General features: G+C 39.4%; 3 protein-coding genes across 3 annotated transcripts; 2 read left to right on the forward strand and 1 right to left on the reverse strand.

Moving 5' to 3' along the window:
- The first annotated feature begins 136 nt into the window (after nt 1–136).
- On the forward strand, nt 137–3366 carry mrpl47 (mitochondrial ribosomal protein L47). Its single transcript, XM_057841650.1, has 7 exons — nt 137–293; nt 571–719; nt 855–915; nt 988–1084; nt 2005–2135; nt 2710–2805; nt 2889–3366. Exons 1-7 carry the CDS (start codon nt 160–162, stop codon nt 2998–3000), a joined length of 780 nt encoding a protein of 259 aa, XP_057697633.1. The 5' UTR covers nt 137–159; the 3' UTR covers nt 3001–3366.
- actl6a (actin-like 6A) lies at nt 2413–10383 on the reverse strand. Its single transcript, XM_057841649.1, has 14 exons — nt 10225–10383; nt 9151–9227; nt 7704–7878; nt 6872–6972; nt 6699–6796; nt 6222–6316; nt 5918–6024; nt 5610–5699; nt 5463–5524; nt 4625–4739; nt 4418–4498; nt 4239–4334; nt 4056–4142; nt 2413–3986 (listed from the first exon to the last, which is right to left on the reverse strand). The coding sequence occupies exons 1-14, from the start codon at nt 10247–10249 to the stop codon at nt 3906–3908; spliced, it is 1290 nt and encodes a 429-aa protein (XP_057697632.1). The 5' UTR covers nt 10250–10383; the 3' UTR covers nt 2413–3905.
- aldh7a1 (aldehyde dehydrogenase 7 family, member A1) lies at nt 10366–16027 on the forward strand. The gene is made up of 2 exons (XM_057841648.1): nt 10366–10490; nt 12750–16027. Exon 2 carries the CDS (start codon nt 12755–12757, stop codon nt 14375–14377), a length of 1623 nt encoding a protein of 540 aa, XP_057697631.1. The 5' UTR covers nt 10366–10490; nt 12750–12754; the 3' UTR covers nt 14378–16027.
- The last annotated feature ends 208 nt before the right edge of the window (nt 16028–16235 follow it).

The following is a 16235-nucleotide window of genomic DNA, read 5'->3' on the forward strand; positions in this document are numbered from 1 at the left end:
GAAAATCATTCACCTTACGCCCGGTGTAGTTACACAATCTACTCACACTGGCAAGAAAAGTCCTCTTTTACAAGATGGCTGCCAGTTACTTACGCCGCTTACTGCGCCTATAGACATCTAGTTTTATATATATGTATCTATGATGACAGCAATCTAAAGATGGCTGCGTCCTCCTCAGCAGGACTCATCTTGAGTCTTTGCAAAAAGTTGCAGAATATTTGTCGAATATCTTCGCAGTTAAATATTCAACGGTGTGCTACTAGTGTGACACATACCAGCCCTTATCTTTGGAGGTAAGAACCCTATCAAAATACACAAATTCGGGCCCGTTCATCTTTAGCTTAGCGCTAACGCGAGATTTATTGCGACCTCAAGACACACCGACAGGTTACAATGAGTAACAATAAGGTAAAAACTTAGATAAAACCATCTGTTCTTGTTTTTCATGGTATGATTGTAGCATTGTTGGCATTTTTCAACGAAGCAGTGCCTACACCAACAATTTAAGATCAATCATAGGTTATCTGTACGCATTAGAATGATGACTAAATATGCTTTACCCACCAACAGGAAAAACTCACTGCTTGTTACCCAGTGCGAGTACAGTCGTAACATATCTCTGGTTCAGTGGAGCGCCTTGCACACAAGTGTCCACAAAAGGGGCCTGGATGAGTTCTTTGACTTCCCAGAGAACTGGGGAGAGAGCACTGTGAAATCAGGTAAAAGAGAAATAACTCATATATTTACATGGTGAACCAATTGTGACATGTTTCCATTTCTCATCTCTGTACTGATGTTGTTTTTTGTTGTTGTTGTTGTTTGTTTTGTTTTCATTTTGCATTATTATATCGCAGGTGCACCATGGACTGGCAAACAACTGAGAACGAAGAGCAATGAGGATTTGCACAAACTCTGGTAGCATTGCGTATAATTTCATTTTGTTCTTCTGCATCTTTTGGGCTGTGTTTGAAACTTATCTTACGTTAGGTATGTGCTACTGAAAGAAAGAAACATGCTGCTCACTCTGGAGCAGGAAGCAAAAAGGCAAAGAGTTCAGATGCCGAGCCCAGAGAGGCTACGCAAGGTTGGTGTTACACTCGGTTGACTTCCTCAAAATGAACAGATTTAGGCCTTGTCCATGCGTAGCAAGGTATTCTGCAAAAAGTAGAACTTTTTCTACAGTTTGGCCTATCATCCACACATAAATGCACATTTTGGGCAGGTTTGAAAAACCTCCGACCAAAGTGAAGATTTGCGGAATCTGCGTTTGATTAGTCGTCTTGTGTCATTATTATTATTTTTTTTTAGTCAAAACGTCACTTCCTGCAACTAAATATGTTCATGCATCATATACCCAACCAGTGTTTATATTCAGAGACCGTACGCTTGAATTCGCAATGGTTTTGATGCCACTGCTCGTCCACGTGCTTCTTTTTCTTGTTTTTTAAATACTAGATGCTACTCAGCATTCGAGAACACAAAGGACGATGTGAAGGACGGTTCTATTATCTTTGCCGTTGCATGTCTTAAGTATATTCTCCTTTCAATAATATTAGTTCTCACTCTCTCCGACTTGTCACTGCTTCACCGTGTTCAACCGTTTGTCGAAGTTATAAAGACGTGAAAGAAAATGGCTTACTTGCTTTTTCTGATCTGCTGCAATAAATTGTTTTAAAAAGGTTTAGGTGTCAACAGTAGGACTCAAACCTGGAAGAAAAAATTCACTCCTGCCACTTTGGCGCAAAAGATTAACCCGTATTTTACTGGGTGGCACACATCGCTCTGAACTCAAGGTGTATAACAAGTCAAACAATGTAAAAGGTCTAGCACCATCGTGAAACATGCATAAAATCGCAGTTATGCTTGGTTAAGGGTGTGGATAATATTTTTCCTATAAACATGGTGGTAAATATTTTTCTTGATGCACTGTGTGCACAAGGCCTAAGTCATTGAAACAGGCATGTTTTGTTTTGTTTTTTAAATGGTTTCTCTTAACCCGACTAGGTTCAGCGATCAATGACTAGGCTGGACACGATTGTGGCAGAGAGAGAGAATTCGCTGCGTTTGCTCCAAACAGGCCAGGAGAAGGGAAGACCAGGGGCCTGGAGGAGGAACGTGTTTGGTTATGCTTATTGGTGAGAGCTTGTAAATAAGAAAATTGGTCCGTGTTGTTATAATATACTGGTATATTATAGTGTGAAAAATGTACTTAACGATATACATAATCCTTTGTCTATATGACTATCAGCGGGACAGAGAATAGATTAATTGATGATAATTAGTTTAGCTATGTAGCCACACTAATATAGCACCTAATGTATAGTATACAAACAAAAAAATACAAAATGTATACAAACTTATGTTGCAAGACCAAAAAAATGCATGTTATATGTTACTTTGTTGTCAGCTTTCAATTTTGGCATGAACTATATACTTTGACACAGAATCTGGTAGCTTCTTGATGTTGGGCGATTTTATTAAAATGAGCAGCGCAGCTTTATTTAATCAGACCATCACTTTGTGCAATCAAAAAAAGTTGTTTGCCATCTATTAAGTGACAATTTTTTTTAGGAGGATTCAGTTAGATTATCTTCACAGAAGGGCTTTGTCACTCCCTGGAAAAGCAGCATGACTAAAATCAACACATTTTTTAACGAGAATTTTTTCTTGTTCCTTCACACGGGTAAACTATTTTATTTTCTTCTCCAGGTATCGATTCAAAGAGTATGCCATTCCCTGGTATATGAATAAACACTACAAGCGAAAGAAGTTTTACACGCCCGCATTTGTTGAACCGCACATCAGGTAAGACACTTTACACAAGCAGCATTTATCCTTGTTTTAAAAGCTGTACTTTTACGATGAATCTCTCTGCTGCTTTACGTTAGGTTGCGCATTGAGAAGTTCATTCGGGCTAAATACCGGAAAGCAAACATGGAGAGGAAAAAGCTGGCTGTACTTAAAGAAAAGTTCCCCCAGATGAAGGTTCCTGCTACATAAAAACCTCAATCATGTTGTACTGAACAAGTCATGGTCATTGTAGATGGGTTGAATCTGTTGAGTGACCATAAAGATATACATTTACGTGATTATGTATGATAAACTTTACATAAAATCTTTTTTTTTTTTAATGCATTTCCAAGAGTATTTCACAATAATGTGGAGCCAGTGAACAGTAAACAAAGAGTCCTTTCTCAAATATGACTTTAGGCTTTCCTTGAGATTTGAAGATTTGGTGCTTTAGTGTACTGGTCAACTGGTGGTCGAACAAAGTCAACACAACCAATGTCACTAGACTACATTAAACGCTGAGTGACTTGCTCTAAATACTTTTCAGCAATAAAAGATGGATGCGAAACTGGTCAATGTATTGTTTCCACAAGTCTGTTCATTTAGATGAAATTATTTTCAAAAAGTAAATGTTTATCTTTTGTGCATCTTTATTATAACGGAATGTGTTGTGAACAGAAACAACAAAAGGGCACAGAAATGTACCGTGTTTACACGTTTTCTCAACTGTACAATGTTGTCCAGTATTGACAAGCTCATTTTACAGGCTTGGAATGCAAGTGTGTTAATATGGACGAGGTGTTATGTTATATGCAAATTCTTGAGCACACAGCAAATGCTGCCTCTAAAAGTTAAGACGCATGTTTTAAGTGCATTTATGCACAGAGGCAGCCAACCTTTACATTTTTTGTAAGCTTGACTGACGAAAAAAAACCATTGTTAAAGATAATTCACACAAATTATGGCAAAGACATTTAATGTCACTTAAAGTGATAGACAAAATTGTAAATGTGAATATTGCTACACACACACAAACTTTAAAAAAAAAAAATACAAAATGAATTTTATCGGGTGGTTTGTCATATTTTGAGGTTAGGGGTCAGTCAAGTGTCAAATCAAGGGCACTTTCTGTCAACGCACTGTTTTCCTCCTTCCTCATACTCCTGTTTGGATATCCACATTTGCTGGAAGGTACCCTGAAAACAAGAAAATCGTTTGGCTTGTCTACTTAGACAACAAATGCAGCACACACCAAGTCTCCTTACAAGTGATGCTAGGATGGAGCCTCCGATCCATGCACTGAACCTTCGCTCCACGGTGGTATTGTTGGCTATCAACTTCAGTCGCATGCTCTGAAAGTGTGTGTGTGGGGGGAGGGGGGTTTAATTTATTATTTGACTGAAATCACTTATTTTAAAAATAAAAGAAAACAGAAATTGAGCACACACCGGTGGCGTTTTCTGGGAGAGTTCTCTGTTTAGGCGGTCAGTGAAGCCCTGAATCAGTGTATTTCCTCCCGTCACCACTACGCTGCCATATAGACCCTGACACACAAGTCAAAAATCTGCTTCAGAAAGTGATTTCCAACTCAAACCTTTATCAAACAACAAGACTGGTCAATATTCACCGGTCGAATGTCGATGTCGCACATTCCCACGCTGGTTGTCACCACGTGGCCCACTCCCAACATTGTGTTTCCAGACAAACCCTGATAGTGCAACATTATAGAGTAAGTTCTGTACACCCAAACAAAACTTTCACAGTGGGATATGTGCTGCGTGGTATTCATCAATGTTCAGAAGATGGTCCGTATGTTAAATGAGGCAAATCATACCTTGGCATTAGATGGGTCAAAAAGGCCCTCAGGTATTTTTAACCTCTCTGCCCCAAAGTCACAGTTGTAGCCGTTGGGTAGCTCATAGTGCACCGTGGGCATCTGGGCAGCAACCCTAAAAGCAGAAAAGGGCATGCCGCGTCAACTGAATATTTTTAAACGTGGATTTAGCACAAAAAACTGCCAAAGACGTTTTTCACAATTTTTTCAGTTTGTCACGCTATGATTAGATCATTAAAATTGCGGCCTCTGAACATTATTGTCCACTTGGAAAAATAAACACCACTTAAAGTTACACCTTCAATCACAACAATCACAGACTGTGACACGAAAGAAGGGGTGCCCATTAAGTAGATCGCGATTGACCAGTCGATCGTAACGCTAGTGTGGGTAGCTCGTGGCATCAAAAAAAAAAAGGTAGGTTAAGGTAGATTGCGGGAGGTTGTCTCCTTGAAAAGTAGATCTTGCAGCAAAAAACCAATGAGCATCCCTGCACTAAACAATGTTATTTGTAGAGCAAATTGAAAATGCTTGTAATTATGCTTCCCCAATACACTTGATAGTAGCATATACATGCCACAAGATGGCAGCAAAGTATTTTTTCTAAATGTTAAATAGTGCCTTGACCTGAACACAAAACACTAACAGAAGAAAGGCCCCACAAAAATGGTGAATCGCAAATTGCGAATATTCAGTCACAGGTAAATAACAATAATTGATCTTAATGGGCAATTATAGAACAGCATAATCACAACAATCCGAGAAAAGCTATCTTTGGCAAAAACGTCAATGCGGGAAAGATTTATGGGATGGATGGCGAAAGATTATATTCTCTTACTGTTCGTCATACGGTGAGTCGGACACCTGCAACACAGATGCCTGAAAGTCTTGGATGACACACTGTAATTACAAGAGGAGACATGTTGTTTAACTATAAATTGCAGAGTACACCTATGTATTGCCATGACTAGACGCTGATACTGACATTGCACATGTAGTTGTGCCACGAGCGGGTGACTTGAGGTAGTTTTTCCTTCTTCTTCCAGCTGGCCGGCGAACCCTCTCGCACTGCATCCTAATGAGAAATAGTGACATGAGATCCTACTTGAAAAATATTAGAATAAAATTCAAGTGACAAAAAGACAGTTTGTTAAACAATACAGGCTCAATGTCACTGATAGGACTTCAGCAAAATAAAACTTGCATAAAATATTGTTGAATGAGCAAGATGATAATTACAATTACTGGTATTCAAATACAACACTCTCAATATGAATGATAAAGGGGAATTACCTTTGAAGCAATCATGTAAGGAGGAATTATTTCAACATTTAACTCTTGGAAAAGTTCTCGACACTGCATGCTCATGAAGTCTCCAGCCAGGGGTGACTTGACGATACCTTGTCAGAGAAAATAAAAGTTTCAGATAGAATATACTTCCAGCAGGACTTACAAAGACATTTAAAAACCAATACAATTCGGTGATCAGCCAAAACTCATTTTCCTTTAATATTTTTAAGAAAACCTTTACAAAAGCTTTCAGTGATCAGGTGTAATGGTAACCATAGAATCAGAAATTGAAAGCTGGTAAAGTTACCTTGCTGCAGGACGTAGCCATCATGCACCGGGATGGCTGTGGTGTGTGTGGCTCCGCTGTCCAGGACTAAGCCTGTAGACCGCCCATTAGCGAAGCTTCTTCGGGTAAAGGAATCATAACAACAGATGTATGAAACACATATGAAATATCAATTTTATAGAACACTTGTTTAGATTAGGGTTGCCGATGAGCCCCAGCTGACTTCTGGGTATTTGATGAACCTAACATGTTATTTGGAATATGCGAGGAAGCCTAAAAAATATTGAACAAGTAAAAATGGTCTCAAAATAAGTCTTAATGTTATTGAAATGATACTTTTTTTAAGGGAAATGTATCCTTTTTTTTTTTTTTTTTTTTTACTGTAAAATAAACATCAAATTCTTGGTAGGACTTTTTTTTTTTTTTTTTTTTTTGCAGTGTTGTACACATAATGGAACAGCATTGTAAAACGGAAGCAGGCGAGTGCATAAAGGATACGCAGATAACACAGCTGATTTGCAGAGAAAGAAGGCAGGAATGTTGTAGTGCTCAAACATCAGTTCAGTGAGTTTTTCTCGTTTTGCCCGTGTGTTCCACTGCAGACATAAAACATTTGACATGAGACAAAGAAGATGAACTCAGAGTTCCATCTTGTAAAAAGAGTAACTCACTGATGCTTCTGACATTAGTACTGGATGCAGGCTAGGTTCTGACTTGAAGTGCATCCTGTAGGTATGATCCAAAATGGCTTGAAAACTGTCCCAGTCTTCAACTGTGATAAGGGCATTAAAAAAGTTTATTACAAACAATAAATTTTATTCTTAAGGAAAAAAATGGATGAACAGGTGACTTTTAACTTCTGCATCACATCTGAATATAACCTTGATCAAGTAAATCACTGAAAGGTAGAATCGTTTCATATGCTATGCATTAGTATATAGAACTACAGTACAATGTCAATAGTAATAATAAAATTACTTTCTGGAGAATAAGGACGATACCATTCTCTAGATGCACTCAACATTTTTTTTTTGCTTTTGTGTGTCAAAGTTTTAAAAACCAGAATTCATTCATCAACACCACTGACTCAGTTTCGACGTGAAAAATAGAGCAATGACGAGTTTTTTTAGATTGTAATTTGAGCAGCGAGCACCAATGTTCCAGGCCAGGTCTCTCAAGGAGGCTGTGGTGCCACACTGCCGCTCTGCTGCAATTAAAATTGGTGTCACAATGGCCTGGAAATAATCTAATCTCCATGGGTTCTAATGAGCCGCATACAAGGAGCAAGCATACTTTACATTAGTGTGCGCTATAAGTGGCTTTACTGGCAGAGTTTATCTGGATTTACGTCATATCGTGCGTCTATGAACAGTGATACACATCCAGTCCATTTGAACTGGGTAGGCTTGCAGTAATCATTAAGGCTAGCAGTAATAATTCACTTCCAGCTCTGGGGTTTATTCTGTACTTTGGACGGTAAAAAGGTACCACACAAATACTCACTCATGCCATTCTTGAGGGGAGACATGACCTCCATACTCTCCCGCGGAACCCTAAGCTGGTTGGTGTCGATGTAGTAAGTGGTACCGCTCTGCTTGCTTTTGTCGCCATCTGTCTCCATCGGGGTGGTGCCATCATCACGGTCAAGTGTCACGCCAATCACTGTGGGGAAGTCAGCCTTTGGAGGGCATACACACCTTTAGTTTTCCAAGATTTCAGTTCACTGACAGTAATACTAACTTTTTGTGCACAGCCCATAAATGCCACATTCTATCACTTTTGTACAGTGTTTTCGTCAACGATAACGAACTAAAAACGTGTCTTAGGAGACCAAAACAAAGTTTCCGTCATAAGTTCAAGTTATGTGACATTTTCCGACCGTACGTGTAGTTAGCATGCATCGTACCAGTGTTTGGTCATGTCACACACGTGCTGCTCCCCACCCACCCTCCATACACGCTTACTCATCACTGTCCTCCAAAATTGTTTTTTGTGAAACAAATGTCAGGGGCTGCTTAATAAGTTTTGTTTTCTTATCTTGGCTATATATGCCATGTTGCTTTAGCCTTTAAAGGTCTGTGCTGAGTGATCATCACACACTAAATGTAACTTGTAGAGTTAGCATAGCGTTTGCGTTAGTATTATTAGCATTTAGCGTGGTTAGTGTCATCTTAAACTCTTGGAAAACAAAGACGAACACATTTTGAAATGACTAAAATATGACTAAGAGTAATAAGTATTTTTGTCCAAAAGACTAAGACAAAAATTAAAAGGGCTGCCAAAAACAACACTGCTTTTGTATTCTGTATAATCAACAGTGAGCACTGACATATTCATTCATTCATTTTCCATGCCGCTTATTCCTCACGAGGGTCGCGGAGGTGCTGGAGCTTTTTTTTTTTTTTTAAACATATACAAATCGCATTATCTTTGTACTTGCATTCTTTAACAATACAGTTTTCCCATTTTTTAAATTCCTGTTTTCGGGTCGAAATATGAAGCAAAAGCAAAAAATAATATTTGTGAAGCACATTACACACTTTATTGCTGTTTAGTAAAAATATTACCCCCCAAATAATTATTATCCAAACGGTTCAACCCTTTATATTTATTTCTTTATTATTACTTGAGGTGATCAGATTGACCGCCGTGTGTCATCTTCCAAGCCTACCCTGTAACTGAGTGTCATTTTGAGAGTCATTTTAATATTTTTTTTAAATTGAATTTATAGCAATTGGTAGACCATCTGTATTGACTATAGGATAAATACGATGAATATTTACACAAAACAGAAACACGCAAGTCGTCCACAATGATCTCAGCTTGATATATGCTGTGTGTCTCCTGGGTGACAGACCTCATTTCCTGTCATCATCAGTATACCACAAGAGAGAAGGTGAAGAAAGGGGGGGGGGGGCACATTGAGTCAGATAATTCGAGATATTCTTACTTTGGGACAGTCTTCTCCTGCGTAGCCAGCTCTCACTGTGTATGAGCCAATGTCGAACACCAGAGCTCCCACCTCATCTGGAGAAAATACAACACAAAACTACAGTTTCTTCTTAGAATCAACATTTCCTATTGCTCACTGTGCTACAAAAATTCTCAACAATGTGTTAACGTGCACACACAGAAACAAATCTTACTGTGATTTTTTTAAATTAAATAAATAAATAAAAGAGTCCACCATGCCCGGGACTGGCAGCGAGTCAATTTTGTGACAAAAAAGATACTGTACAAAGAATTCACACAGTTGCTGAGATAGGCACTGAATCTATTATCACTCATGTGGCCTGCATGATATTCAAGTACCAACCGGCGAGTCACAGTTTAATAAAAAAAAGAAATGATTAGCCAAGAAGTATTGCAAATGCAACTTTTCAAAAGGGGTGCAGTTGGTATCAGTACAATACCAAAACGCCAGTGTTAGATAATCTACTAGAATGTTAATAAAACAATGTATCCAATCTTCACAGTATTATTTAGACCAACATTATAATTTTACATAAAGAGAAAAGACAAACAGCTTCCCAGTTTACCAAAAAAAATAAAGAGAAGCAGCGTGGAACACTTGGAGTACAATACATGGCAATAAACAAAGATATCCGGGTTTTTAATAGACTATGTTTGTGATCTTCCTCATTAAAAGACTGAAAAAAGTTGCATTAGTTTGTCCATCTATTTCAGTAACTCCCTCAATTAATAACTATTCTATGCAACACAAACACATGATTCTAAGTCCTGCCCACTTTCATTCATTTCATTGCGCTATGAAAGTAACAATTTAAGGGCAGCACAAAAGAGTGCAACTGCTCCAAAATATGAGCCTTGGCGTTCCGACGTATGTGTAAATACAACGGTCATGGTTGGCCGAATAAATAAACAAAAGCTGTGAAAAACAATAATCATATTCCAATCACACGGCTAACCTGTAGCATGGCTAGTTCAGCTAGCTATGAAAAGCGACGCAGAGGGAAAACACAAGAAACCGATTCCTTTCAGAGGTCATTTAAAAGCCACTCACCGCCCCCGTACACTCCACCGCTCATCTTCGAAATGTGCACAATCGCGCGTTTGTGTGATAATATGGGTTATTATGGCAGAATCACAACAAAGGAGCTGCGGGAGTTAGCACAGAACCGTAGCTAAACGGGCGCTAATTTCGCGTCAGAGCAGCCGTCCAATCAGAAAGCGATACAGCGACGAGGGCGTGGTGACGAGTAAATCAGGGGACCGCAATATTAGCTCCATGCTCGACAGTGGACGTGGCCCTGCGTATCACACAGCAAAGTAAGTAGAATGCAGACCTCATTTTCCTATCTGAAAAAAACTCTTTGAAATTGATTGGGAAACGAATCGAGTAGCAACGTCATAGTTGCACAATAAATTCAGTCAGTCGGCATTTAACTCAAGACCTTGAGCCACGGTCGATTCGAGAACGTGTCACGGATCTGGGCGACCATGACACTGACTTTGGGAGAACAAAATAGACTAGTGTCACGAGGTCGCACAATTTTGAGTTTGAAATCCAGAAGTTCAGATTTGCACTTTTGATGTACAATTTGGCGGCAAATGTGCACATGCAACAAGTTTTCATGTGGTAACAAATTGGATAGAATGCTCGTAAGATATTAAATGTAAGCCTACAACTAATATATCATTTTGTATTGCATGTTATTGCAAGAAACACGAAATAGTGGAAGAATTAACACTTGCAGTCTATCTGGATTGTTCTATATCATGAAAATTGTCATTTATTGCCGTACGCACACATAAGAAAACACTATGAACAATTGATCCATTACAAGAGCTGTTCCCATATAACGGTAAATTGCTTTTCTGGTTAAAACCTAGGAATGGGTGGTGCTTCTAACTAGGCCTGAACGATATTGGGGTGGGGTGGGGTGGGGTGGGGTGGGGGGACTGATTGTTAGAGGCAGGAATTTGAGCACTACTTGTTTTGGTGTGCAAAGGGTTAATGTGTGTGTGCGCGTTTGTGTGTATGGAGTGGGTGTGCCTCTGTCACCTAATTAATACTACCTGGAAAGTTCATTTGAGGTAGGAAGAGAGGAGGCAGGGTGCCAACTTTCTGCTAACCGCCAGCATTTGATCTACTAGTATTCCATCCGATCGAATTAGATTGGCTCTCGTACGGTCATATTTCATGTTTGTTTGATTCACTTTAGTTCTACACGATCACGGTGTGCACACTTTTGCAATACAGTGTATTTAGTAGACAAAACTATCACCAGTTGACCTTGAGCGGATGGGAAAGTGACAAAATTAAACTAGTCATGTGTTCAAAGTTTATTATACATGCAATCACTAAGACAATAGACAAATGAACGCCATCGGATGACATTCCCAGCCTCAAGCGAGTCTTCGTGCATGCAGCGCATCTGACAGAGCCCTGCTCTCCCCTCTATGTGAGTAATTGGACACTGACACAATACTGATATTGCGACTTTTTGGGGGCTTGCGATATATTGGAACATACAGTATATTGCAATATTAAAACTAGAATTTTCACCAGATGACTTGAATAGCTTTGTTTGGGAAGACTGGTGGATAACTGTGACCACATTGTATTCATAAAAAATGACCTTGCTATTTTTCAGAGGATCAGAGTCCGGTGAAAAGGATCAGGTTTTTTAATTTAAATTTTTTTTTTCTGCGTCATGCTCGTACAGCCTCTCACCCTCCCTCCTGCTAAGCCGTTCGACCAAACTGTTTTTCTTGGTCACTAGTGCAGTTGACGTTTGGTACTTACAGTTAACAGTGATTGACAAGTCTGTATCTTTGATCTGGCCAGAGACGCCTCTGTAGCTCTATGATCAAAAGCACAAATGTGTCTTGATGTAAATCATCATTAAGATTAGTCCACAGTAATCAAGTGTGCTGTAGCAACTCATTCATTGTGTAAGTGAGAGGCTGTTCTCGGCAGCGTGAGCATCAAAACAAAATGGAAAAAAAACTTTCGGTATCGGATTAGGACTGTATCGGCAGATTCTCAAAATCGAGTGACTCGGGTGCAAAAATACAGTAAGCGATCGGTACATCTCTTGTATTCATATTATACCGTTTAATCTAAAACTAAAGTTTGCATTTAAAGAAAAAAAAAACAATCACACGTCCTGCGACAGGACTATTGCGCATGCGCACATTGCGATGGCGATGTTCAAACGATATATTGTGCAGGCCTACTTATACCCATTTGGGAAATGGAAATCAGCACATCTTCTTTGCTGTTTTTAGGAGCGACCTCTGAATACTTTCTATTAAATATTGCAGTTGCATTTGGGAATGTCACTCAACTTGTGCAAATCTGTTAACAGGTTTTCATGATGCTCGCAAATCAGAAGTGACCTGAAATTATGTGGTGGACACAGAGGCACCCCCACCTCAAAACAAATTTAATTTGCACATAAAATCCTGGTTCCAGTGCAAGTTGTACATCATAACCGTATTATCATTGTTGTGCAATTTGTCCACGTTTTGTGGTTGTTTATAAATTACATGTGTAAGCATTTTTTGTTTGTTTGTTTGCAGCACTCATGCAGCACTGCCTCAACCTGACTATTGCCCGACACAGCAGGCTCCTCTTGAATAATAAACTGCCATCTGTTCACCAATCAGCAGCCATGTCGAGTCTTCTTATTAGCCAGCCCAAATATGCTTGGCTGAAGGAGTTGGGTCTTTCAGAGGACAATCCCGGGGTTTACAATGGCAGCTGGGGAGGCAGTGGAGAGGTTATCACCTCTTACTGCCCCGCCAACAACGAGCCAATTGCCAGAGTAACCCAGGCCACGATGAAAGAGTATGAAGAAACTGTATGCAAGACAAAGGAAGCCTGGAAGATGTGGGCTGATATTCCGGCTCCGAAAAGAGGGGAGATTGTCAGGCAGATTGGAGATGGCCTGAGAAAGAAAATCAAAGTTCTTGGGAGCTTGGTGTCACTAGAAATGGGAAAAATTTATGTTGAAGGTGTGGGAGAAGTTCAGGAATATGTTGATGTCTGTGATTATGCTGTTGGTCTTTCGAGAATGATTGGTGGGCCCGTCCTCCCTTCAGAAAGGCCAGGCCACGCCCTGATCGAACAGTGGAACCCAGTTGGTCTTGTTGGCATCATCACCGCCTTCAACTTCCCTGTGGCAGTCTATGGCTGGAACAATGCCCTCGCTCTCACCTGTGGCAATGTCTGCCTGTGGAAAGGAGCACCAACTACACCTCTAACAAGTGTGGCTGTTACAAAGATTGTAGCTGAGGTGCTGGAGCAGAACAACCTGCCAGGTGCCATCTGCTCCATGACCTGTGGAGGGGCTGATATTGGCACAGCCATGGCCAAAGATGAACGAGTAGATCTGTTGTCTTTCACCGGTAGCACCCACGTTGGCAAGATGGTAGGCACAATGGTCCAGGAAAGGTTTGGTCGGAAGCTGCTGGAGCTTGGCGGGAACAATGCCATCATTGTGTTTGAGGATGCCGATCTTAGTCTGGTTGTGCCCTCCGCAGTGTTTGCATCTGTTGGAACTGCAGGCCAACGCTGCACCACCACGAGAAGGCTAATGCTGCATGAGAGTGTCCATGACACAGTGATTGAGAGGATCACCAAGGCCTATAAGCAAGTCCGCATTGGAGATCCCTGGGATCCCAGCACCTTGTATGGGCCTCTGCACACCAAACAAGCTGTGGAACAGTATTTGTCTGCAATTGAAAAAGCCAAGCAGCAAGGTGGTACTGTCGTCTGTGGAGGAAAAGTGATGGATCGTCCTGGAAATTATGTTGAGCCCACCATCATCACTGGGCTGGCTCACGACGCTTCAGTTGTCCACACTGAAACCTTTGTCCCCATCCTCTATGTCCTCAAATTCAAAACTGAGGAAGAGGCATTTGCCTGGAACAACGAGGTGAAGCAGGGCCTATCCAGCAGCATCTTTACCAAAGATCTGGGACGGATTTTTCGCTGGCTCGGGCCTAAAGGATCTGACTGTGGCATCGTGAATGTCAACATACCAACGAGTGGTGCTGAAATCGGAGGGGCATTTGGCGGAGAGAAACACACAGGAGGAGGCAGAGAGTCTGGAAGTGACTCCTGGAAGCAGTACATGAGGCGCTCAACCTGCACCATCAACTACAGCAAGGATCTTCCTCTTGCACAGGGAATCAAGTTTGAGTGACACTTGTCTGAACGGCAATGGATATTGTGACGTCATCTCTTGTCACTGCTTCTAAATTAGAAAAGGTCAATTTTTTTAGACAAATTTAACTGCTATATATGAAATACATCTATGGTTTGGGAGTTAGATTTGAATCAGGGAAGTCTGTAGACACTTTGCAAACCTTAAGAAGTTGCTGATTGATTTCATCATGCTGATTTTGCGGTTTTGTACAAGCACTTAGAAAAGGAGTTTCTGTGCTTTAAGAATGTTCAAGATACCTTATTCTTCTAAAATAAAAGATTAACCATTTATTCTGGTCCAATCTTATTAGTTTATTTAATATATTAAAAGGAAATTGGTTGTACTGTACCCGGGAATCACCATCACTGTGTTTATTAACTGTCATTCCTAAAATGTTTAATATTTTTATAAATTCTCCAAATTAATATCACTGGTGCAGAATTCTGCGATCTCCCAAAATATGAAAGGACAGTGAGAACTAGCAGAAACACGAATAACTAACAAAATCATACATGAAGGAAATTACCGTAAACACAGGAGCCATTTATTCTGCACATTTAACAATTTCTAATTGATTGGTCTGTATTACTGTAGACAGTCAAAATGTTATGATTCAGATTCAAGAATGCATCTTGGTTCTGCTTGCAATACAGTGGGGAGTAGGGATTGCCGATACTCAAGGCAGAGAAAGAACAGAGTAACTCAGCAGGACCAAAATCGCCATTTATTAAAATACAAAAACCACAATGAATTACAAATTTTCTGTGTTCGTTTTGCAAGTTCCGAGTATGAATAATAATAATAAGTTTAAAAAAAAAAGTTAAAACCTCTGAACCGCCACAGTGACATCAGCTTTGCTTGATTGACATTCATGCAAAAAATTTGTTCTAATGGAAACAAAATTGTAACCAATGTGCTGTATGGATTCAAAAGAAGCTGAATTCATCAATGAATGTGAACAGTCATGCAATATGCCTGTTGGTTATAATTTAATCCAAACTGGGACAGACAGTGATGCTATTCCACGCAATTGGAAAAGGAAAGGTTTAAAAAATTTATCCATGACCTAATGCAAAATCGCTATATTCAAAAAGAATTTCGGCTGCATATTTACTTATGATAGCTGGAGTGCTGAACATCCCCTCCTGATGTTACTAAAATTAAGGCAGGCATACCTGTCAAGTTGTACGGTTTTAGGGCAATTTGCACAAGTGAGCACTGATTTCTAAATGTGTACACCGTACATTCAAAATCTGTACGTTTTTTGTGCATTACTTTTTTTTTCTCTGTTCGGATTTTGTCACCGTTTCAGCAACGAGACAATGCGCGTTACTACGTTGGTTGAAGGACGCGAGAAAAGCCAGAAACACTGAGAGAAAAGAGTGTTTGTTGTGACGCTGTAGCAAACGCGATGCTATATGGGGCGCTGTTTGTAAAGCAGAACATGCTGAAAATTACGACATTTTCTCACATTTAGCGCCACACAGTGTTTAAAATGCGGTGTGAAATTTTGAGTCACTTTTTTTTGCACATTTACGACATTGTTTAGCAACTTAAATATTTATTTTTAAATAATAAGTATTGGACCTAAATGTGTAAATCTAGAACTAAATAATATACATGTAAATGTTAAATTTATATCGTGAATATATATTTTAAATATATATACTAAATGAATATCCTAAATTTGTTATATCTAAATATTAAACGTATATTTTAAATGTAAATCTTAAATTTATGATTTAAATTTAAATATCTATAAATGTAAATCTTAAATGTATATTTTAAATATAAATCTTAAATCCATATTCTAAATGTAAATCATAAATATGTATCCTAAATACTAAATTTAAAT

The sequence above is a fragment of the Corythoichthys intestinalis genome, chromosome 7 (assembly GCF_030265065.1).
Source record: "Corythoichthys intestinalis isolate RoL2023-P3 chromosome 7, ASM3026506v1, whole genome shotgun sequence".
In the NCBI taxonomy this organism is placed as follows: Eukaryota; Metazoa; Chordata; class Actinopteri; order Syngnathiformes; family Syngnathidae; genus Corythoichthys; species Corythoichthys intestinalis.